Consider the following 24,900-nt stretch of genomic DNA (forward strand, 5'->3'; position numbering starts at 1 on the left):
TAAAGGACAATTTTGGTATCATAAAACTCATGTTGCACAAAATTTACATTAATTAGCGTTCTTGTCTTACTTAACAGAATATACTTGAAAATGCTAACAACAACTGCACAAAAACTAAATCTTACAAACACTTTTACGCGTTCTTGAACATGTATTATTCATAAAAAGCTGTAAATTACCAGACTTCATCATCATCCATCGGAAGACAAAACTATCAACAACAAACAATCTGCAACAATAGTAAATGTAATATTTACAAATATGCACATATGAATATTGATTTTTAGACTGCACAGTTAACATATGTTTGCAGAATAACAAATAATTATTTTTAAACATAGATTAGAAAACATAACATTCAGGCTACAATGTGATTTAAAAGTACATAATATTTATGTTTAATGTAAACTAAAGTTTGTGACAGAGGTGACGACAAAAGCTATGTGCAGCTTCATATAATGCGGCACAAGTCATGTGAATTTGGGTGTTGTACATTAAAAGGTGCAGGAAAAATTCTCTGGACAAAACTGCAACAACGTTAAAGTAGAAAAAGATGCATGACTTTTGTAATATTTAGCATAGGGTGGTCAAAACTCACATGCATAATTTCAAATTATAAGGAACAATGTATGTTATTTGAATGCTGTGTTTAATTGGAGTTTATTGAGGAATATCATAACCTTCATAAATGATAATTAATAATGAGATAAATGGCGTTTGTTTTTGTTCAATATTATTTCACAATTTTCCACATCTATGATTGGGCACATCACGGGTTTGCTTGGCAAGTGGTTAGTTGGACATTAAACAGTTCCAAATAAAAATGTTTGTTCTGTTAGAAAAAATGTAATACTTAAATGCATTCAAATTAATTTCAAAATTCAAAATATTAATAATGATTTTGATTTGAATTAATTTTCATTTTCACCAAAAAAAATGTAACATAACTTCCATCCCAAATCTCCCACTCATACCGAAAATTGATTTAAAACAAATGGCACTTTAATATTTCTTTTAAACAAGAGCACCACATAACGGGTGCCACGCTCGGCTGCGGGTGCAGATTTGAATGCTTTAAAAAAAAAATTATTTTTTTTTGAGGTCACAGTGACCTTAACCTTTGACCAAGTGACCCGAAAATTGGTGTGGCATGTAGAACTCATCAAAGTTCAGCTACATATGAAGTTTCAAAGTTGTAGGTTGAAGCACCTTGACAAAATGTTAAGGTTGTAGCACGACGCTGACGGAAGACACGACTACGGACACAACATGACACGACGAGCTGGCTATGACAATACCTTCGGGTTTTCTCCGAAAACAGCCGAGCTAATAAAATCAAACAGAGAATTGACACCAGTTTACATACATTTCTCTACAAAAGAACTACTATTCAGAGTTTTTGTCATGGACGACTGAAGAGGACACAGTTAATCAACAAGAGAAAGTAGCACAACTAATTAAGGTATGCAAGCATTATGTCTGTTGAATGAACCAACAGTTCCTAATGATTCTAACAAATGTCTAAGTAAATCCATGTTTATTTTCTACATTTTGTCTTTGTTTTGACCACAAGAAACTGTATTGTATGTATATGTAAGTATGATCTGATAAATGAGTTTAAACAATTAGTAAAGACTGTTTAGTTACACATAACATGAATTGTCAAAGTAAGCACACAGAATTTAAGTATCAAACTAAATTTGTGCAATAGGTGACCATAAACAATAACATGTTAAAGAAAATAAATTAATGAAATGTTTAAGAAAATAAATTAAGATTTCATTGAATGTCATTTTGTAAATGATCCAATATGGAAAACGTAATGAAAACAAGAAATAGAAAAGAAATACAAAATGTCTTACACATTAACAATACTGTACAAAAAAACATGAATATATTTTTATTCACATCACACTTGACTAAAAAAAATTACAATAAATACTAAAATATTCACAAATCAACCCTTCTAATCAGGCAAGATTTAATTAAGACAATAATTGACAGCAACTAAAAATAAGTTTTGAACAACACAAATAGTATCCAGATTTAACATCAGGGTGCTGACCTTTGATCCTACTTGTTTTCAAATCGGGGTGTTGTAGGGATGGAGCAGGAAAAAAATCATTTGAAACACTTAGTACGAAAATGGGTATTGTGTCAAATGCAGCCAGCATATTTCTAAACCACAGAATGGTAAGGAGCTACCATGTTCGCAGTTAAGTCATGCAAGGTTTTGTTCTCTCATTAACGGACAGCGTAGCTCCTCAACAGACTGTGCTGGGAAAGAGCTTAGCTGGCTGCATATGCTTTAAGACCCATTCACTCACGACGCAGCTCATATGTTAAGAGTGAATAAGCAATCGGCTAAATATTGCTCCATTATTAGTACCACCAGGCTGAATGGCCGAAAAAAAAGTTTTAAATCACTTCATAAGTTTCTCCAAATTTTGAATAAGTCATATCAATCATGAATGTGTCATGTGCCTGAAAAGAAAACTGTCAAACCCTGTGATTGATCAATTTTTGATGAGTGAAAATAATTTTGAGAAATTTGGTACAGGCACATTTCTAAAATTGTTTTAAAATCTGATAATCAAATTTTGAGAATATATTGAAAACAACTGAGATGCATCATGATGTTGTTTGTAATATGAAGTTAAAGAATAAGGAAGCTGGTTACTGCCAAAATCATTTTTAAATGTTACCATAATATTTTGAAATAAGATAACAGTTTCAACAGTTTCTAGGATTTTCAGCGTTTTCCAAAATAACAATTTTAGGGAAACTGACACTCCATGACATCCATGTGTTTTTTGTGTTACAAAAGCACCATTATTCATAGAAAGTGTGTAGAGGGTCAACACATGAACATTTCTGGTGAATTAAGTTTTACTGGTAAGTCTGATGATCACTTTTGAAGATTTATTTCAGTGAAAACTATTTGAAATACAGCAATTGATTTCTGACCAGTTTTATAGTTGCTTGTTTTTTTAAGCTTAAAGAAGTTTTTGGTTACAAGGGATAACATAGCTTCAAAATATTTCTTTGATATGAAGACATTTGGTCAATGGGTACCTCATAAACCTTTCTGATATGTTGGGACAAAATCCACATGGTGGTTTCACACGTTTAGTATTTTGAAGAAATTTTTTATATGGGAAGCTGGATGCAACTGACCACAAAAGCTTCACACCTTCACCCTTTCCCCAATAAGAAGCAAAGTGAAAATGACTTTTGCAACCAGCGTAAAACCAGAACAGCCTGGAAGTAACTCGCAGTCTGTTCAGGTTTAATGTTGTCTGCTGCTCATCAATAACTAAGGTATTGAAATGAAGCCTTTAAAGCTTGAATTTAGTAAGAAAGGTATTTAATTAAATTTAACTTTCTATGGAACAACAAATGTGTCAAAATACGTATCTAAGTGGTAAAGGATTAACAGTTAACTCATGATGTTCTCACACAGCAACAGTTTTGTAAAAGCAAAAGTAATACAGTTATGAAATTAGAAGCCAACCAGGGTAGATACATTTTTTACCTGCACCACACTTTGTTAATAATTCTTATCTAGAAAAAAATCAGGATACGATTTGGTAATATCCTTGGCAAATAATAATAGACCAAGAAAAACAAACTGTCAAATATGTGCCATATAATCCGTGTTTAAACATTAGATCTAATCATTAATGTTTGAGAGAAATATATGAATAACAAAACAAATGTGAATGTACATTTAGTTGTTTTAACCTTTGTAAGATACTCTCAAACCTTTTGTGATTGTAGATTAACACTAGAAAACACATCTCCAAAATCAAAGAATCAACATTTTAATGTACAAGTACAAGCATGCTATTTATTGTTTCACAAACATATATTTACAGTATTTACAGGTTTATGATATGCATGAACTGTTATCACATGCCAAATAAATGTTATATAAAATCTTTAAAAATTGAAAAACTGTGGGTTCTAACAAATGCATCACTTTGTGATTAACAACATGGTATAAGAAAACTATTTTTACTAAAATAACTTTTGATGTGAATACATTAACAAGATAATTAATAGCACTTTAAAGGTCTTTAACAGATCTTTGTGTTACATGACACTGTCAAAGTTTGATAAAACACAACACCGAATTGATACTTCAAAGATAAAATGATTACATGTATAAAAATAATGAAACATAAAAACCTGCTATGCCTTTACCTTTTTTTACTTTGTGTTAATACAAATTATCTACGTATACTTTAATGTAAAATTATTTTTTCTCAGTATTTAAGTAAGATTATGTTACTCCTATAAAATTTAAAAAGGAAGTAAGTAGTATGAAATTTAAGAAAAGTTGATAAATATATATTTGTGTCATGAAAAGAAATGGAATGTCCTCAATAACAGACATTTACAGTATGGTAGCTTTGCTACAGAATTCAAATCAGTTACTTTTACAGATTTTTGGAAAATGTGTACAGTAAAATATCAATTAGGCCATTTATCAGTCTTCTGCCATAATCTGACAGATTATGTACATGATTATAATATTTAATAAAAACAAACTATTATAAATGTTGCATCTAGAAAAAATATGACCATCTAGTTTCTACAGTAATTTATTCTAATAAAGTAATTAAGCATTGCTTTCTATTAAATATAAAATAGGAAACTTGTTTTGTTACTAAAATAGTATCTAATACTAATGTAATATTTTGCTATACAATACAATTATTTTTTCCACTGACAACTAATAATATATGGAATGCTTCATAATTTTAATCACAGGAAAGTTTGTATTTCAAAAATAAAAATAGAAGCAACTTTTTAAATCTTAAAACTTAGTAAAATATACATCATTTAAAACATGACTTGTAAGATGTGTTCAGATTTCATATATTGGGTAAAAACCATTAATTGGCGTCTAGTACAACAAATAAAGACCAATATTGTCCTGCAAGAAGAGTTGTAATACATTTGCAATAATAGTTATTGGTATTTGCTAAGCACTGAAACTGTAAATACATTGTTTGTAGCAGTATCAGTTTAATGCTTAACAGGTTTAGTCCGCTTGCAGTAACCAAACTATCTAGCACTAGATATAGATACATTTAATGCATATGAATTGAGGTATTTAAATGTCTATTTGTACCAAACCTGGATTCAATGTAACATCATACTCATGATTAACCCATTTATGCCTAGTGGACACTCCCATCCTTCTAAATTGGATCAATTTATTTCCAAAATTAGGGATGTCTAGTACATTTATTTCTATATTTAGAATATTTCTTACAGAAATTTCTTTAAGCGAACAGTGCAGAACCTGATGAGACGCCGCATCATGCTGCGTCTCATCTGGGTCTATGCTGTTTGCCAAGGCCTTTTTTCTAGACGCTAGGCATAAATGGGTTAAATTAAACACAAACACATCCTACTGGGTAATTTACTATTCATACCTAGTAAGTAAGCAATACAGTATGTTACAACATTGCTGGCCATTAGCATGCTAATCGAAAGTCAGTAAAACCTAACTGTTCACTTGTGTGCAAGTTTCTTTGTAAATTGTTTACCCTGCAAATATTTAAAACTAACTGTACACAATGTATGAAACTGAAAGTAACTGAGATTCACAAACATAGACTTAATTTGTTAATACATTATGTTTACAGTAATGACTTAAATACAATGCTTCAACATGACAGTGAATTGAATATGATCACAGTTCTATGCAAGGAAGAAAATGTAATCTCATAACTAACAGAATCTGTGCAAGGGTAATGCTTTTTCTTCGGAAAACATTATAATGGCAATTGTAAATATATCTACAACATTTACATAATAAAGCAACATTATCAACAATCTTGCTACATTAACATGGAATTCAGTAACACATTAACACTTGAATCATACCTTCTCTACAAAAAACGCTCATATACCAGCACTTTGAGGATGGAGTGTACAACACGTGAATATTTGTGCCACAGTCTCTGTGAAAACCACTCTTAATGCATGTTCATTAAGTATTTTCTGGAGATTATTACTTTCCACTTTTGTGGAATTGTTCATTGAATTATCTCCTAACATAAATCCAGGCTATGCAGAAAGTGTTGTCCCTGATTAACCAGTGCAGAGTGCGCAGGCTAATCTAGGCCAATACTTTACACACATTCATTAAGCCTGGTTTTCCCAGAGACTCATTTGTATCAGTGACACATTTCTTAAATGAGACACTTTTATCTCCTCTTGATCTTTTAAGCCCTTTTCATTTCAACTCTTGACAAATAATTAGCACAAATTGTAGTTACCGGGTACATGTAAATCTACTATTTCTAACATACTCTGTCTACCACATTGGACAAACTTTAATACATCAATTGTTTGTGTCTGCATTATACATATTCCAAATATCTGAAACAAAATCAAATGCATTCAAAACCTGCACATAATCTCTCATTCAATAATATTCATTAATGAACACACATGAGGTATTTCCATCGAGGAGTGTCAAAATCGTTTATCATATTCAACTTAATTTTACATTAAAGTTTGGCAAATCTCATTGCATGCCTCAGACATGCAGGTCAACATGGACACTTATTTTGCCACATCTGCAGCATGGCTTAGTCATACAGCCTTCTCTCAGTATCATGCCGATGAAAAACACTTGTATAAACATTACACTTATAGATTATAAGAAATAGGTTACGCATCCTCATTTTTAGAGATTTGCATCTTAAAAACACATTTAACAGTGAGTTAGAATTGTGTGTGAGTAGGTATTCAACTTCCTCAACTAATTTGGACGTGACCAATATGTGATTACATGCTTGAGACCTTGTAGCAGATTTTAATGTAAACACAACTTTGTCTATTGGTCACAGAGACAAACAATTTTCACTTGTTTTATAAACAGACATAACATTGTCAGTTGATTGTGCTTTCACTCAGACTATGTTCACACACTGGACTCCTTCAAGCAATTCTGCTGGGACCGAGACTTGCGTTGTTTGATGGCAAGTCGCTGGATCATCTTCTCCGTGTGCAGGTGGGGCTGATACCTGTCCACGTACAGGTGGGGATTGTACGGTGCGCGCGAGCGGGGCGGCTGATAAATAGATGCATCGGGAAAGTCGGAGGACTGTAAGGACGAGTATCCAGTATCAAATGTGGTGTAGGAGTCGTTGTGTGAGTCAAGTATGGGGTCCGCGCATGGCTGGTGGCGTATTGTGGCATAACGGCTGGTACGCTCAAATGCTGTTTCATCTACAGGTTGAGATAGGTAGTATTCGTCGCTGTACTCACTGGCAGACTGATGATAGGACAGTGGGCGCTCAGTTTTTAAGCGGACACTTCGCCGGTTGTCTAAAAGAGTGAAAGCAAAGCAATTTAACATAAACAAGACATGTGTCACTGAAACTGATTCACCCACAACACTTGCTTGGACACAGAGTAATCCACATCATATTCTACAGAATACGAAATGAGAAAGGGCATAATGTAGCCAAAAATGGTCGCAGTCACTATTTGTTCAAGTTCATTCACACATTAAAGCCATCAAACTGTGATAGTTGGATCAAGATTTATCGGTAAGCATTAGTTAAAGAGGAGTAAAATCACTAAATTGTAGGCCTATATTTTAAAGTAGAAAAACAGACAAAGGGGCATAATTCTGCAAAAACGCATCATTACAAATGTCTGCTCATATAAGTCATTCAGTCGCTAGTGAACAACTTTAAACAGACATAGGGCCATTATTCTGCCAAAATTGAAGTAGCCACAATTCCTTTCTTAAAGGGACTGTCAACCACATATGACGAAAAAAGAAAAGTTCTAAAATACCGTATTTGTTTACAATTATTAGTTTATATTGGTTAAAATATCACGACTGGTATATAACATTACTTGAAAAAAGTTCATATTATCAGTATATTTGGTAATAAAATTTCGCAATGTGAAATCGAAAGAACATCGGGAAAATAGGTGACATAACGATATACACACTATAAATAATGCAAGTAGATTGATAATTTTATATATTAGATATATACAATTCACTACGCATGCACAATTTGCATTCCTGGGTTTACCACGTGACGATGATGATCAATCTACTGGCGTTATTTATAGTTTACTTTTAGTTACCTGGTAGACATACCCAGTAAAATTTATTACCAAATATACTGAAAATATGAAAACTTAACAACTTTTTTCAAGTAATGTTACATACTAGTCGTGATATTTTAATCACTATAAACTAATAATTTTAAACAAATACGGTATTTTACAACTTTTCTTTTCTTCATCGTCGTGGTTGAAAGTCCCTTTAAAGATCATCTATAATGAAGGATATTTAGCTGTTAAAGTGTAAGTGAGAACCACCCATTAGTTAACCCTTTCCCACTCAGAAGCAAAGTGAAAATGGCTATGTGCAAACGCTGCATAAAACCAGAACAGTCTGTGAGTGACTCACGGTCTGTTCAGGTTTTATGCTGCTCATCAGTATCAAAGGGTTGGAAATGAAGCCTTTAAAACTTGAACTTAGTAAGAAAGGTCTTAAATTAAAGTAAACTTAAATAGGGACTACAAATGCGTAAAAATACGTATCTAAGTGCTAAAGGGTTAAAGAGAATTTGAAAACAGAAGTTTCATAGGAATATAAATTGAAAAACAGACAAAGGCAATAATTATGCCAAAAATAGTTGCAGACCATATAAGCCGCATTCTGAGAAAACTGGGCATAATGCATGTGAGTACATTGTCGTCCCAGATTAGCCAGTGCAGTCCACACAGGCTAATCAGGGACGTCACTTTCCGCTTTTATGGTATTTTTAGTTTCAAGGAAATCCCTCCTTACCAAAAATCAAGTCTAGGCGGAAAGTGTCGTCCCTGATTAGCCTGTGCAGACTGCACAGGCTAATCTGGGTTGACACTTTACGCACATGCATTAAGCCCAGTTTTCTCAGAACAAGGCTCATATTTATATCTTTATGATTGTCAATTTGATGGCAATCCACCAAGTTATTTTTTTTTCAAATACACAAGCTTTGTTACGAACGTACAGACGGACAAATGCAATACAGGTCATGCCTCCCATTTCTTGGGGGCATAAACACACAAAAGACTGTATTGTTAGAAAAATGGTTAAAACAAGGGTTGTTTGTAAAACATGCATGCCCCCCATATGGGCTGTCAGTTGTAGTGGCAGCCATTGTGTGATTACGTTGTTTGTCACTGTGACCTTGACCTTTGACCTAGTGAGCTGAAAATTAAAAGGGGTCATCTGCCAGTCATGATCAATGTACCTATGAAGTTTCATGATCCTAGGCGTAAGCATTCCTGAGTTATCATCCAGAAACCATTTTACTATTTCGAGTCACTGTGACCTTGACCTTTGACCTAGTGACCTGAAAATCAATAGGGGTCATCTGCCAGTCATAATCAATGTACCTATGAAGTTTCATGATCCTAGGCGTAAGCATTCTTGAGTTATCATCCGTAAACCATTTTACTGTTTCGAGTCACTGTGACCTTGACCTTGACCTAGTGACCTGATAATCGATAGGGGTCATCTGCCAGTCATGATCAATGTACATATGAAGTTTCATGATCCTAGGTGTAAGCATTCTTGAGTTATCATCGGGAAACCATTGTACTATTTCGAGTCACTGTGACCTTGACCTTTGACCTAATGACCTGAAAATCAATAAGGGTCACCTGCCAGTCATGATCAATGAACCTATGAAGTTTTATGATCCTAGGCATAAGCATTCTCGAGTTATCATCCGGAAACCATTTTACTATTTTGAGTCACTGTGACCTTGACCTTTGACCTGAAAATCAATAGGGGTTATCTGCCCGTCATGATCAATGTACCATTGAAGTTTCATGATCCTAGGCCTAAGCGTTCTTGAGTTATCATCCGGAAACCATCTGGTGGACGGACCGACCGACGTGTGCAAAATAATAAACCCCCTTTCTTCGAAGGGGGGCATAATAAAAAAATAAGATTTTTGAAATATTCTTAGCCTAATTAGGTTATATGCAATAAATGAATACTTAAATCAAGTGTTGTAACATGTGGCATTGGTACTAGACAACACAATTAAATCTTGGAATTATCACATGGTTTTTGGGACAGAAAAATAACTGAAGGCTTCACAAATCAATTTTTGTTGAGTAAAATTTAAGACATAATTTTTTTTACAAAAAATGTTACACTTAATAACCTACATACCAGATTGTCTGTCTGCAGACCGATTTCTCATTCTAACAACTGGCCTTGATCTTTTATCCTCGAGGTCATTGCCATTCAACCCCTCACTCTTTATACCCTCTGTGAATGGCTGCCTTGACCTTGAACTAAGGCCCCTGTCTGACATCCTTGCACTGGGTTTCATCTCTTGTGATCTTAAAGTGGACTGACCCAAAGCACTTGACCTTGGCAATGAAGCACTTGACCTTGGCAATGGAGGCTTATCAGCAGCAGATGACCTTGAAACCTGGTCAGCTGGAAGACTCTTGGGCTGACTGTCGTAAATTCGATGACCTTCAACCGCCATATTAAAACCTTGCTTGTCAATATTGACAAGAGGCTTTTCTGAGTTTTGGGGACCGGAACACTGTCTGTCCACCACTAGCCTTGCAGGTTCTTTGGAAAACTGTCTGTCAACCATAGGCCTTGAAGGCTCTGGGTAACTCTTCCTCACAGGTTGAGGGGTGGAGAAGGAGCGCTTTGGGAGGGGAGGAGAGGGTGACTTCCTCATCTGCTGAGGGGTGGCGAAAGCATCGGGTCGATATGGAGGGGAATCTGGTGTCACTGGATGTTGGCTTGTTCGATTCTGGGCTGTTTGATTTACTAGCTTGTTGCTCCGAGAATCTGAAGGCTTGGGATGCTTTTCACTTTTGGATTTACTGATTTTATTTGAGTGAATTTTGAGTTTCTCGCTGTTGGATACTGACCCATTAGTAATTGTTATGTTTCTCTCATTATTTAGACCAGCCTGCGGGCCAGCCTTTGTCAAGCCCGTTGCACTATTACTTAAATAGTAAGAACTGTCTGACTGAGTATGATAAGCCCCTACACTCTGCTGTTGCTGATAAACATCTGGCTGTTGAAACTGGGCAGCCGCTCTCATTGGCTCCTGCTGGTACAGATCAGCCTGGTGAGACGGCATGGATTGCTGCAACAAAACGTAAGTCCCCGCATTAGATGGGACAAGGATTCCAGCGCTGGGAAAGGACTGATAAGCTGTTGGGCTGCTTTGCTGCTGACAAGCACTGGGGCTGGGTTGTTGAAATGGGTCTTGTGGAGACGAGGGGGCACTGCCGTCACTTCCAGAGGTCAGAGACTTGCTATTCTTGCTGGAATCTACGCTATCTGACCTTCTATATCGGTCACTGGCTTGTCTGGGTGGGGGGATAGGTCTCCCAGACTGGGTCGTGTTTTCTTCCAAGGTTTTACTTCTCAAGATCTGCTCAGCGACACTTTGTTTATGCCTGTCAGTGTTTCTAGGAATAACTTCACTGCTGTAAGTTTTGTGAGATACAAATGGATCCTGGGGTTGGAATAGCTCTTTTCTTGGGGATTCATGAACAGCATTTTTGGCCTGCTGCCTGGGAGAATTTATCCCAAAATCATCCCTATCTCTGTCCCTGGGAGAGCTAATATCCTTCGGAGAATTGATTTCAGATCGCACGCTATCTCCATAATAATCTCTACTCTGCAAATCTTTTCTAGGACTTGCATTCCTGTGCTCCTCAGCATCTTTGAGTGAAATCGCAGCAACGTCCAAACTCAGGTCTTTCCTATTCCCACTGTGGCCATCAGGTTCGAGTCGCACTTTGTTTAAATAAAGGTCATTAAACTCAGGATCACTTGACCCATTCTTGCCCTCACTTGATGCATTAGCAAGAACTTTTCTACCCGGAACCTGGTCTGATGAGGGTCGACTTGTCAACTCATCCTTGCTTAATGGCAGCTTGTTTAGTGAGAAAACCCAGTGATTCCTTGTTTGTAAACTGTTCAGAGTGTAATTTGTTAGACCCTTTCGTTGGTAGAACAAGAGGTATGCAGCTTTAGTTACAATGTCCTGACGTGACAGGGGTTTCACATTGGTGTCATCATATTCATACCACTTCATATCTACGGGGTTCTTGCAGAATGCTGGAAAACATAATTTACATTCAATTGTATAAAATCATAAGTTCAGCTGTAATAGATGGCCTTCCAGATTTTCAAATGTGGAAACAAATTGAAATATGAACAACTGGGTAATAATTATAAATAATAATGTTTACTTCCATCAAGAGTCTTAATGTGTGTATGTCAGAGTATATGTAAAGGTCATCACCCAGTCTTCACAACCACCTCATGTGCTGACCTGGCTGCCAAGAGTCTTAAAATTTGTTGACATTTGAGTTAATTACTTTAACAACAGTGTTTAACCATGTCTGTCACAAACCTTTATCTTTAAAAAACAACAACATCATTTTGCACATTATCAGACTGTAGTTTATTGTAAAGCCCATGCATAACTTAAACTTAAGCATTTTTACATGCCTTTTTTTGCTTGTTTTGTTAAATATCTCTAAAAACACATGTAAACTTTTAGATTATTCTCACAAGCCTTTCCAATTGTATTACAAAGATAGGTTCTATGTTAAAATAGATAAAAACCTACGAAGTGAAAACATCATCCTTCCTCACAAATCTAATTGAATTATAAGGTCAAACATGTAAGTCTCATAATTATTAAAACATGAAAACTCAACTCAAAATATCATACCTGTGTAATGTCCACCACTCATGTTACCATAGTGATTGGCAACGGCATAAAGGTCGTAATGATTGTACAGCTCTTCATCGGAGCCTCCCGGTGTTTCTAATAATAGATGTGGGGTCATGTCAAGGTCACCCACTGGGAAGTTGACGAGAACGTTGACCTTGCTCTTGTGCAATCCACACTGAAAGGTTAACAAACTTTAATGAAGATACAAGTTTTAACCAATGGACAGTACTTTTCCTAAAAAGAGGCAGGGTGACTTCTTTTGTGAAAATGGGTGGATAGTAAACTGTGTCCATTGTCAGTGACTTAATTGTGCTGTTTCCACATAAGTGATATTCAATTATCCATTCAGTTAAATGTTTAATATAAACAGGAGTTTCTTCAAATCTTATTTTCACCCTTTTACTCCTGGATTTAGTAAATATGCTTTTTGACTCTTCAGTTTTATCATGAAAGTGTTAGAAAAAATTACAAAATCTGACCAATTCTAAAATATATGAGGTTACTTGTGTCAACTTTTGACTTTTTGAATCTAATGAAAGTCCTGGTATAAAGGTTAGTATTTTTACTGATGAACAAAATAATAGAATGTGTGTGTTTTAATTATTGAGCTATGAAATGATTTTGATCCATTTGGAAGGCTATTTACACAATCATTGAATGTGTTGGATTCCACTCTGAAATCTGTCAAGCAAAAGTTAAACCCTGCATATAAACCCTGGTTCCACTTTTGAATCTGAAAGCTTCTATTACCCTCAAATCCCACAAAAACATGTAAATGTGTACTTACGTGTCTGAATCGTTTGAGGTGTATGACTAGAATATCAGGGGTGGACCAGAGACCAAGCTTCTTGATGGCCCCGTCTGGCACCTTGCCACACACAGGGCAGTTCCAGGCATCTCCCTCACCCAGCTGTAATATCAATTTATGATTTGTGTGACTATTCAGTTAAAAATTTAATTTGATTCAAATGGTAATATAATTAGTTAATGAGACAATAGTGGTATTAATTGTTCATGATATAAAGCTGAACTGATACAAACTTGAAATATGTAGGCACTATTGATATGTTTGTAAAGTTTTATATTTCCAGCACCAGTACTAGTTGAATTACATGTACACAAAATAAGGGACTGACAGGAGGACAGAAAGAATAGAAGGACAAGGGCACATCTATATTTTGCATTGCTCCTTCCCTCTAAAAAACGGGGCACAAACATGAAAAAAAATGTTTCAAATACAATTTAACATGCCATAATAGAACAAACTATAAAAAACATAATGAAAGTTACAATCTACCAAAAATGTCAATGCAGTATTGAACTTCAATTAGGAAAGCCTCTAAAAATGCTTTTTCAGCAAAATAAAATGTAGGGATACTCTGTCATTGGCTAAATAAGCAAATGGTAAGCACATTTGGATAAAGAATATTCTTTTATGCTACATTCATTTAACCATAAAAATAGTGAAAATGAGAACAATTTTTACAAAATGCTGTAAATTTTGGCAAAATACATATTTAAGCCAGTGGGAGCACTGTTGAGCATGCCTACCCGTTCCTCCTTGGTGAAGACCCGGAGACAGTCCTCGAGGGAGACAGAGGTGGGCTGCTGCAGGTTTAGCCGCGCCGTGTGCACAGAGTCATGTTCCTCCAACTGGTCATCATCCAGCTCCACATAGCTGTAAGCACCCCAAACATGTGTTCAATAATGGAAGGAAATCTCATTTATCAATGTCGACTTTTCCTGACATGAACTTCCAAAATAAAGTTAGGCTATACTCACAACTGTAATCACCAAACAAGTAATCGGGAAAGGAAGGTTATCTTTTTTTTATCAATGTTGATTTTTCAAGACACAAACTTTCAAAATGAAGGGATAGTTTTTATTATTGTTACAGACAAGACAGTTATAAATTAGATACATAAAATGTGCAGATTGCCAGAATCATGCTAAAATGGGTCTTATACTATATGTGGCTAGCATTGTTCAAGTTCAGCCCGCACAACCAAGTAGTCTGGTCAGGACCTACCTGTCCAATATAAAGACACTAAAGCAGGGTTTTTTATTTGATTTTGGGGAAAGGGCCTTGCCTTTTTTAAGGGGAAAAAATCGCGCGAAACTCCGGATTTTGGGGAAAATAAGGAAAGTCTTATATAATCAATTATTCATATTTTACTGTTTTTAAAACAAATTCAAGGCAACAGATAATTTAATTATGCAATATTTTTCTATTTTCTACACTGGATCAGGTAAACTTATATAATTAAAGAATATTTTTTTTTATTTTGTTTAGATATTGTTTTGGGGAAAATCTCTGTAAGAGGGGAAAAATTCGTCTAGGGGAAAGGGCCGAAATTTGGCGGGTCTCAAAGAAGGAAAAACAAGAGATGTGTTTGTCAGAAACACAATGCCCCCTATTGCGCCCCTTTGAAATAAAATTTCAATATATCATTTGGCAGGTTTAGAAACTATCTCCCTTTTATAGCTAATTACTTCCCTTGGATTGTATTTTTTGACTTTTGACCTTGAAGGATGACCTTGACCTTAAAATTTGTTTTAGATTATATTCTTTTAACAAATATTACTTCCCTTGTGAAAATGATCTGTACCTGCCAAATGATATAAAATAGAAATTATCTCCCTTTAAAGCTTGTTACTTCCCTTGGATTTAGTTTTTTTACCTTTGACCTTGAAGGATGACCTTGACCTTTCACCACTCAAAATGTGCAGCTTCATGAGATACACATGCATTCTAAATATGAAGTTGCTATCTTCAATATTGCAAAAGTTATGACCAATATTAAAGTTTTCGGACGGACGGACTGACTGACGGACAGTTCAACTGCTATATGCCACCCTACTGGGGGTATAAAAAACCTGTAAAGGTATCGTGGTCTCATTCACAGACAGGGTAGCTCCTGACCAGGCATTGTAGATATGCAGGCTGGTCTCGAACTGGTTGCATATGGCATGAAACCAATTTTTGCATGACACTGGTCAATATGGCTTGGTCACTTGGGTCTGTAAGTGCGCAGAATGTCTTTGCGTATTAGATCCCCAATCAATGAACCTTCTATATAGTGTTTCAAAGACATTATTTCTTCCAAGGGAATGGACTCATAAAGTGTTTATACAACCCTTTCCATTAAATCAAGCTAAAAAATAAGGTTAAATTGACAAGCGTTTTCTCTTCCTTTACCTTCCAGAGAAAAATAATGTTATTTAATGAAATTAAATTAGAAAGGCAGACTCACCTGTTCTTCATACGTGGGTCCCATTCCACGACAAACTTCACATGTGCCGGACCAAACTTTGCATCATAGGTGGACAGTGCTCTGTAAGAAAAAAACACTTCAAAAGTTAACTGAAAGAAAAGGTGATATCATGTTTTTAACTCTATTTTGCTTTTTGATCAGACCATGGGAAATAACACTATGTAATCATAAATAAATTACGATGTATCTGATAAGTTCTGTATCCTACCGATAAAATGGCAAGTTACTCAGATATATATACAACTGATAGTACCAGGTAAAGTTGACTAGTGAAAAACATTATTTGGATCACTAATTGAAATCCCAACACAACATAAGAACTTCAAGCTAGTCCAAAAATGAGTGGAGATAATTACTTATGTTAAATGTGAAAACAGCAGTATCTGTTTGAATTGGGTGTAAAGGCAGGTAATGGTAAACCAATGTTGATAATAAAAAAGTTTGAAATACATGACAGTGTACCACTTTCAAAAGCCAATAAAGCCGTCCAGACCTACCTGTCTATAGCCTCTGTGTACAAGGGCATGTCTACATCTGTTGGCAAGTACATGTCTGAAGGTCCACTGTCGATCACACGAACATCAAATATGATACGTTCTAAACGCTGCAACAAAGTGTGAATAATAGTATGAGGCAACATGATCCTGCAACATCATCCAACATCTTGCCATTGGTCTCTTTTCTGACGACAGTTTTCAATGTCATCACAGTCCCAACATGTAATATTGACTATTGAAACAGCTTGTAACACTATTAGTATTACATTCATTTAATTGTATTGAATATTTATTAAGGAATTAAGCAAAATGATGTTAATGGTCATGGTTGCTGGACTATTTACAAAATGCCAATAAATCAGTGCTGATATATATACTGGTTAAAAACAAAATGCCTTTCTTTGCATAGAACACCATTTAAAGAATAATGCATGCATTATTATAATGCATATGTTTGTGCATAAACACATCTAAATTTTAAAGAAAAAACTCTCCTGGTGGTACTTTTTGACAAAAAAATTCTTATTACCGGTACAAAGAAAAAAATATATACAGAAATAGATCGACTCTTGACTTCTAAATAATGACCCCTGACAATTTAAATTTGACCCTGTTCCATATTTTTAGCCAACAGTAAGTGTTGTAGTATTTAAAAAATCTATAGAGCCTGGTTCTGGGAAAACTGGGCTTAGAGCATGTACATAAAGTGTCATCCAAAATTAGACTGTATAGTCTGCATGGCATAGGCTAAACAGGGTCGACACTTTCCACCTGTACTGGATTTTGTTTAAAAGAGACTTCCTTTAAATGAAAAAATCCGTAAATGACGAACATATCGTCTCCTGAAGAGCACAGGTTGATCTGAGCGACACAATATGATTATGAATTCAACCCAGTTTGCTCAAAACGCTGCTTGATTTAAATTGTGTGAAAGTCCTTACCACACTTTTCTCTACGAGCTCCTCTGACACCGCCTCTCTCATGCTCTTGAGGATGCACCTCTGCAGCTGGCGAAAGTCAATGTCTCGGGGAATCTTCAGCACCTCAGGTGGACAGAATCTGAAACTGAATGACAAACATTGATACTGCAGGTGACTGTGATATATCAACAAAGCAATGAACTCTGAATTAGTTGATTCATAACAAACTAGGTGGTTAAACACAAAATATTTGTCCTTTAATACAAGGAAGTAACTATGTTCTTATCAAATTTTCAAGTGCATGGTTGTAGCTTAAATAATTTCAAACGAATGAAAAGATGACTATTTTTATCTGATTTATTTTGCTAGGGATTAAATATATGGGCCCCACCTGTATTAATGACTGTTCTTTCCTTTCAAAATACAACCAACTTTTAATGATTGCAAAAAACAAGCTTCCTAGGCTATTGGTAAATAATAACCATGTAAGATGTTTATTTCCCTTTTAAATGCTTAAACACACCATTAACAACAAGCCATTTTAAGTGTTACATTATTTTATTTTTCAGGTGCTTTAATAACAATGCTAATTGAATCACAACAGTTGTCGTATATACATGTAAACGCTCCCTGATACAGTGTTTTTTTCACCATTTTGGGAATGGGGCCGGCTCCCTTTGGATTGGGAAATTCGCAGCGTTTTGACTAAAATAAGGGAAATTAGTGTTGTTGTTGTTTTGCTAACAAATGCTTCAAAATTGAGGATACAAGTGTGTCCAGTATTATATTTACTAAGGTTGATCTTATATGGATGGGAGATAAACAAAATATTGAGTTCTAAAAAAAAATATATATATATATTTTTTTGAAACCTTCCATTGGGAATTTTTAGCCCCCAATTGGGAAAAATATATACTTTTTTTCATTGGGAATGCGTCTGGTTACCGGACCCGATTTTGAATTAAAAACACACCGTGATACCATCTTTAAATAACACAAGACACAAATAAGAAATTTAGTTAACAATTTTCAATTAAAGTCCTTACCTTTTTTTAGTAGATGTAAACTTTTCCACATGCACAAGGAGTATTTGAATCATGTCTTCATCAGGCGTTTTGTTCACTTCACTGAGTGGAAAAGTTTCAAACACAAATACATTTTCTGATTCGTGAATGTCAGTGAGGGGCTGATCATCACTGAATGTATTCCCAAATCCATCGCTGTTTATTTGGCACAACACAAGCTAAAACATAACATTGAACCCAATTTAAGACGTATTTTAAAAAACCTTTGTGGTTTGGGTATTTTGGGTCCCAACCATTGTTTGGAAGAAACCACTCACAGTATTAAATGGACATTATAAATTGCATGGAAGAGACAATTAAAGACAATGTCTAAAAAAACTAGAGCTTTGTCACAGACATGACGCATACCCCCACATGCCGCATTGACACAGAATATTTTGCATGTTGTCTTCCCACAAAAAAAGCGGACACCATGCTCAATGTTTAAAACGCACTAAGTGACCCCGTGACCTAGTTTTTGACCCGGCATGGCCCATGTTCGAACATGACCTACACATCATCTAGATACAACTTCTGACCAAATGTGGTGAAGATCGGATGAAAACTACTTAAATTAGAGAGCGGACACCAAGCTTAATGTTTAAAACCCACTAAGTAACCCCATGGCCTAGTTTTTGACCTGCAATGACCCATGTTCAAACTTGGCCTAGACATCATCTAGATACAACTTCTGACCAAGTTTGGTGAAGCTCAGATGAAAACTACTTGAATTAGAGAGCGCACACCATGCTCAATGTTTAAAACGCACTAAGTGACCCGGTGACCTAGTTTTTCACCCGGCATGACCCATATTTGAACTTGGCCTAGACATCATCTAGATACAACATCTTACCAAGTTTGGTGAAGATCGGATGAAAACAACTTAAATTAGAGAGCGGACACTAAATACGGACCGAAAGACTGACCGACCAACCAACCGACAAACAAGCTCACACTATATACCCCCCTAAACTTCGTTTGTGGGGGTATAACTAAGACCCTTAAATATTTAATGGCATTATCACGACATACAAGAAAATGAAGATAGTTTATAACTTACTCGATTTGTATTGACACGGAGTTCAACAGACAATTTCGAACGCAGATCATTAACACTGTCCATCACATTCATTTCAAGGGCAATCTTCAACTGCTTTGGATTTTCATCCAGGTACACTATGGTCAGAAATACTGGACGAGTGGCTTTCTGGGGTACAGGTATTGAAAGGCAGAGATACGATTCAAAAGTATTGCTGTGTTTTTCACAGTTTGGACAAGACAAGGATGACTGGTACAGGGCCTGGAAGCGGTTGTACACTTCAAATCCACTGGCAGCTATGAGGACCATGTCTGGACTGCTACTGGCGAATGAGGCTTCAATAAGCTGTAAAAACAAATATATTCAAACACATAATTTTAAATATTTACGCATAAATTTATATTAAATAATGCTAATTTTATTAACTAGCAGCAGTAGAAGCAGAGGCAGAAGTTTCAAAATGTACAATGTAAAAATATTGATGGCAAAACATGTTGTTTCAAAAAGGCATAATGGAATGCTAAAGTAGTAATATTGAGATCTAAATAAAAACGTTTGAGAATTTGCGGGGAGAATTATTTTTAACACACTCTTAGGCCAGAGAAAAAAATTAGTATTTGTCAGACCTGCCACAAATAAAATTTGTAAACTTTAATAAAAATATGTTGTTTTTATCAAATTATGCAAGCATGATCCCTCTTGCCCTGCATCTCAACTTGGCTATACATTATGACATAGACTGATAGTACAAAACGGCTCCATCTATCAACCTCTCTGTTCTTGGCAGAACATTAAAAAAAAAGTTTTCAATGACTTTTACTTTTGTATTCAGCTTTATATTGGTGTTACTGGGTCCAAAGCTTTGGGGCCAGATTCCTTCTAACAGCTGATCAATTTTTTATCATTTAAGGGATTCTTAAGGATTCACTGTCACCTTAGCACATTGTTATCACCAATAGACGAATTAATTGTTATTGTTTACATTCGGGATTTTCCGCGCATGCGCACTGACTGGTTGGCAAAAAACACTGGTTACAGTAACGTAAAATATGTATAAAGGGCTTTTGTTAAGTAAATAAATTTGATAATAAAACCGAAATAAACATTAAAACTCTTAAATAATAGTGCAAATATATCATATATGGTACCAAATAAATGTATATTCACAAATAAAATGTCATCTTAATAAAAATACTAAGTAGTTATAATTAAGCATATAGAGTAACCGTGTTCGGAAGACTAAATACTGACAATTCCACAAGACAAAACAATAAATTAGCCGTATTCTTCCTGATAATAAGACTTGAATAAATTATAGTTTAACACTAATAAAACATATATTAATTTTATTATAATTATATGTGGGGTGGATAGTGTTAATTTTCATCAGCGATCAATAGTGTAAGAGGCGCATTTGGTCAATTATAAAACAAAGTCCTAAAAAGCGGAATACATTGCTTGTTTTAAATATTGTGGTAATTTTTCTTTAACATTGAATGAACAATATAAATACAATTTAGAATACAAATGGAAAAACCCTGCATAATAATTATGCAAATTGAACTGTCTTTGCATGTATATATTGAAATCCCTTTAATAGAAATAAATTAAGGAGTGATAAAAAATATAACATTTTATGATAAATGCATATATTTAATTTATTTAACGAAAGTAGTTTTTACCCTATTGTGATTGCTTGTGTTCATGATGGTGTTTCGTAGACTCCAGTAATGTAGAAACTTTACACGTAATAGCGGAGTTAACTTTTGTCGGTACCCGTTAAATACCTGAATTGCGTAGCAGTAAAATTTAACAATATTTAAAATGTATAGTTATTTAACAATGTATTATTATGATTAAACTGGCTAATCGATATAAACACTAGTTCCTGTTAATCCATTTCCGAAAAATGTCTCCATTTTTGTTCATGTTAAAATATTTTCATTGAAGCAACTGATCAGTATTTTTTAGCTTTAAAATTTGACTTAAATGATTGCTCAATATGCCAAGAGATGACATGGAGCAGGGGTTTTTCTGCCTATTTTGGGAAAAGGAGTCTGACCAAATTGGGAATTTCTATCGACAAAATTGGCCATTTTGGGAATTTTTGCTTCGATGAAACGGCTCATTTGGGAAAAAATGTGAATTTGTCATGCTTAAATAATTCAGTGGTTTTACAAATAAATTTTATTTTTATTTGTTATTTCGTCTTCTTTATATAAACAAATGCAATATTGGGCATGTTCAACGTTTATTCAAGTACTGCAGTTTTGTTGTTTTTTAGTTACAGTTACAGATAAAAACTGAACAGTCAAAACCTTATAGCAGATATTTTTGACCAAAACAAACACTGGTAACAAAGGTGCAATTAAACACCGGGATATAAATGCTTCAACGAAGAGTGTCACAATTAGTGTGAACAATTAAATAAAACAATTACATTAAACAATAGAATTTATTTAATGTGTAAGAAGGTAAGTTGTTTAGACATATAAGGGTTCAATTCAGTTACCCTATGTCGCGTACATAAAATCGACCTATTGGTTGTTTATTTTCATCCTTATTTGTTTCCGTTTATTAAATTTAATTTATTCGGAAAGAATTTCAATTTCTGAGAATTTATTTAACTAAAATGGTCACAAAGAAGTGCCAATTAGAGAGATTTTTGTGTAACCACATACCGAGCTCTTAGATTGTGTTCCACTACCGAGTTCGTTGTTAGTAAAAACAAACAATAACAACAACAATATAATTGGATCCAAAGATGCATTTCCTTGCATGCCAATGTTTCATTCAGACATAATTATAAAAATTATATTTGATATTGTGCATGATTATCATTTAAAACGATGATTTTGTAAACCTTCGCTATATGCGCTTATATGAATTGCACCTCATTTTGCCAACCAGTGGGCGGAGTCTAAACTTTGCAGGTGCGTGTGACGTCACGCGTTAACTCCTCTTTAGCATACATACTTTTATTTACATGTAGGCCACCCTGATAACCATACATACACAAATAATATATATATACATGTATATGGTATTATACCTTTTCTTTTTTACTTTTCTGAACATCTTTAGATTTTTTCTTTCCACCTTGATGGATTTCTTCATTGATTCTATCCAACAACCAAAGTAAAAACTCTTGGGCATCGTGCTGCAATGATCCTTTATACTGGGAGTTGTATTTGCTGACTACAGACTTGAGTTGTCCAGATATGTCTGCAGTGTAATCGCCTGACCACAAGCTTTCTAGCAGACATGCCAGCTGCTCACTAACTTCACCCTTCACATTGCCTACAATTCTCTTTAATCCTTTATTGTTCAAGACATCTTTGAATTTCTTCTGAACAAAGTATTCAGCAAATATATCTGTATTACTCAAACACTGTAATATTGTGTTCATAAAACATGTATTTCCATGATTGTAAATGCCCTGAACCCCTGGTGTTGCTTTCCATTTTGGTACATGTGAGCTTGCAGTCTGACTCATGTGATCTGAGTTAGTGGTTGGCATATTATTAGAAGTCTTTTCACCAACCTTCCGCTCATTCTGAATCGCATCCTCTGAATGCGACAAGTTATGCCTCCGCGGAAATGTGGGAGTAAAACCACCTTTCAGATCAGCATAGACACCCACATGTGTCGAATTTCTGTTAATGACGCTCATAGATATACGCAATCAATTCTCAGACATACTGAAGTTGTAGAATTTCTTCCATTTTTTAAGACATTATGTTTGTTTACAAATGTCAAGGTATGTTTACAACTGAATAATATATATTAAGGATTTGAATTCGTTAATTTAACACATATCAATTGTCAAAAATTATATTATTCATTGTGAGCAATAATATGTCACCACTGAATGCATTATTATCGGTAACAAAAGCGTATTAAATACTTAAAATAACTTGTTTCCGTGTTTATCTAATTACTTGGCGGCCATTTTGCATTGACTTGTGGGAACGGTAATTAAGACAAACGCAACACCACAATATTATAAGGAAATTTGTTTCTAGTCGTTCGCAGTTACAGGGCAATCCGATGTATGCGTTTTATGATAATAACAAGAAATTTCTTATATATATATATATATATATACATCATTGATTTACTGTCTGTGTAGGTGAAAAATATTCTGTTATAATTAAGGTCGCGGTGATGAAGGAACCCAAACAGACGTTATTATACTAGACTTTTCCAAGGCGTTCGCTACTGTGCCACACAACGAACTTTTGTACAAGTTGGAATGTTTCGGCATAACTGGAACGTTACATACATGGTTAAAAACTTTTCTCACTCAACGACTTATGCAAGTTGTAGTTGACGGTAAAGTCTCCCAGAAAACCACAGTGGCTCCGGAGTTCCTCAGGGCACAGTCCTTGGCCCCTTAATGTTTCTATGTCACATAAACGACCTGCCACTTTCGGCCAAATCGCAAGTGCGCCTTTTTGCGGATAATTGCCTGCTATATCGAAAAATAAAAACCCAGAAAGACTTTGAAATTCTCCAGAATGACTTGAAAGAACTTGAAAAATGGGCTAATAAATGGGGCATGCGTTTTAACGCAAAGAAGTGCTATGTGATGTCAATTAAGAACAAGACTCCACACTTTTATTCTCTATGTGATCATATCCTTAAACAAGTGCCTGATAATCCATACTTGGGGCTTACCATATCTGAAGACTTAACCTGGTCAACACACATAAACAAATTAACAAAGAAAGCAAATTCGACAATGGCCATACTGCGTAGGAACTTAAAGAACTGCCCTATAGATTGTAGGAAAACAGCGTACCTAGCACTAGTGAGATCTTGCTTGGACTATGGCTCTTCAATTTGGGATCCTTATTTGACCCGTGACATCGACAAAATTGAACAAGTGCAAAAACAAGCTGCTCGTTTTATAACTGGAGACTACAAATCACGAGAAGGCAGCGTTACCAACATGTTAAACAACTTGAACTACCATAGCTCCAATAACGGCGCAAAATCAACCACCTAGTGATGCTCTACAAAGTGGCCGAGGGGCTGGTGCCAGCTATACCAGCAACTGAATACTTAAAACCAGCAAGGGTTAAAAGACACATTAAAGCAAAACAATATAGTGACTGTGTAACATCAAATATAATAGACAATCAAGTAATAAACAACGATAGAGGCTTTGTGATCAAAAACACAAATTGTGTACAATTTAAAAACTCGTTCTTCGTGAAAACAATTATAGAGTGGAACCACCTGGAAAATAGAGTGGTTCACGCAGAGACAGTTGAGGGATTTAAGTCTGCCCTCCATTTCGACTAGCGCACTCCCCCGGTGT

At 35.1% G+C, this 24,900-nt stretch overlaps 1 protein-coding gene across 1 annotated transcript; it reads right to left on the minus strand.

The window, feature by feature from the left end:
- Nucleotides 1-233: 233 nt before the first annotated feature.
- Nucleotides 234-23,532, minus strand: LOC127865736 (ubiquitin carboxyl-terminal hydrolase 31-like). The gene is made up of 11 exons (XM_052405671.1): nucleotides 22,627-23,532; nucleotides 19,596-19,919; nucleotides 18,518-18,714; nucleotides 17,493-17,616; nucleotides 16,552-16,658; nucleotides 16,034-16,114; nucleotides 14,331-14,457; nucleotides 13,567-13,689; nucleotides 12,777-12,954; nucleotides 10,226-12,154; nucleotides 234-7,353 (listed from the first exon to the last, which is right to left on the minus strand). Exons 1-11 carry the CDS (start codon nucleotides 23,245-23,247, stop codon nucleotides 6,947-6,949), a joined length of 4,218 nt encoding a protein of 1,405 aa, XP_052261631.1. The 5' UTR covers nucleotides 23,248-23,532; the 3' UTR covers nucleotides 234-6,946.
- Between the last annotated feature and the right edge of the window lie 1,368 nt (nucleotides 23,533-24,900).

The sequence above is a fragment of the Dreissena polymorpha genome, chromosome 2, assembly GCF_020536995.1.
Source record: "Dreissena polymorpha isolate Duluth1 chromosome 2, UMN_Dpol_1.0, whole genome shotgun sequence".
NCBI classification, from domain to species: Eukaryota; Metazoa; Mollusca; class Bivalvia; order Myida; family Dreissenidae; genus Dreissena; species Dreissena polymorpha.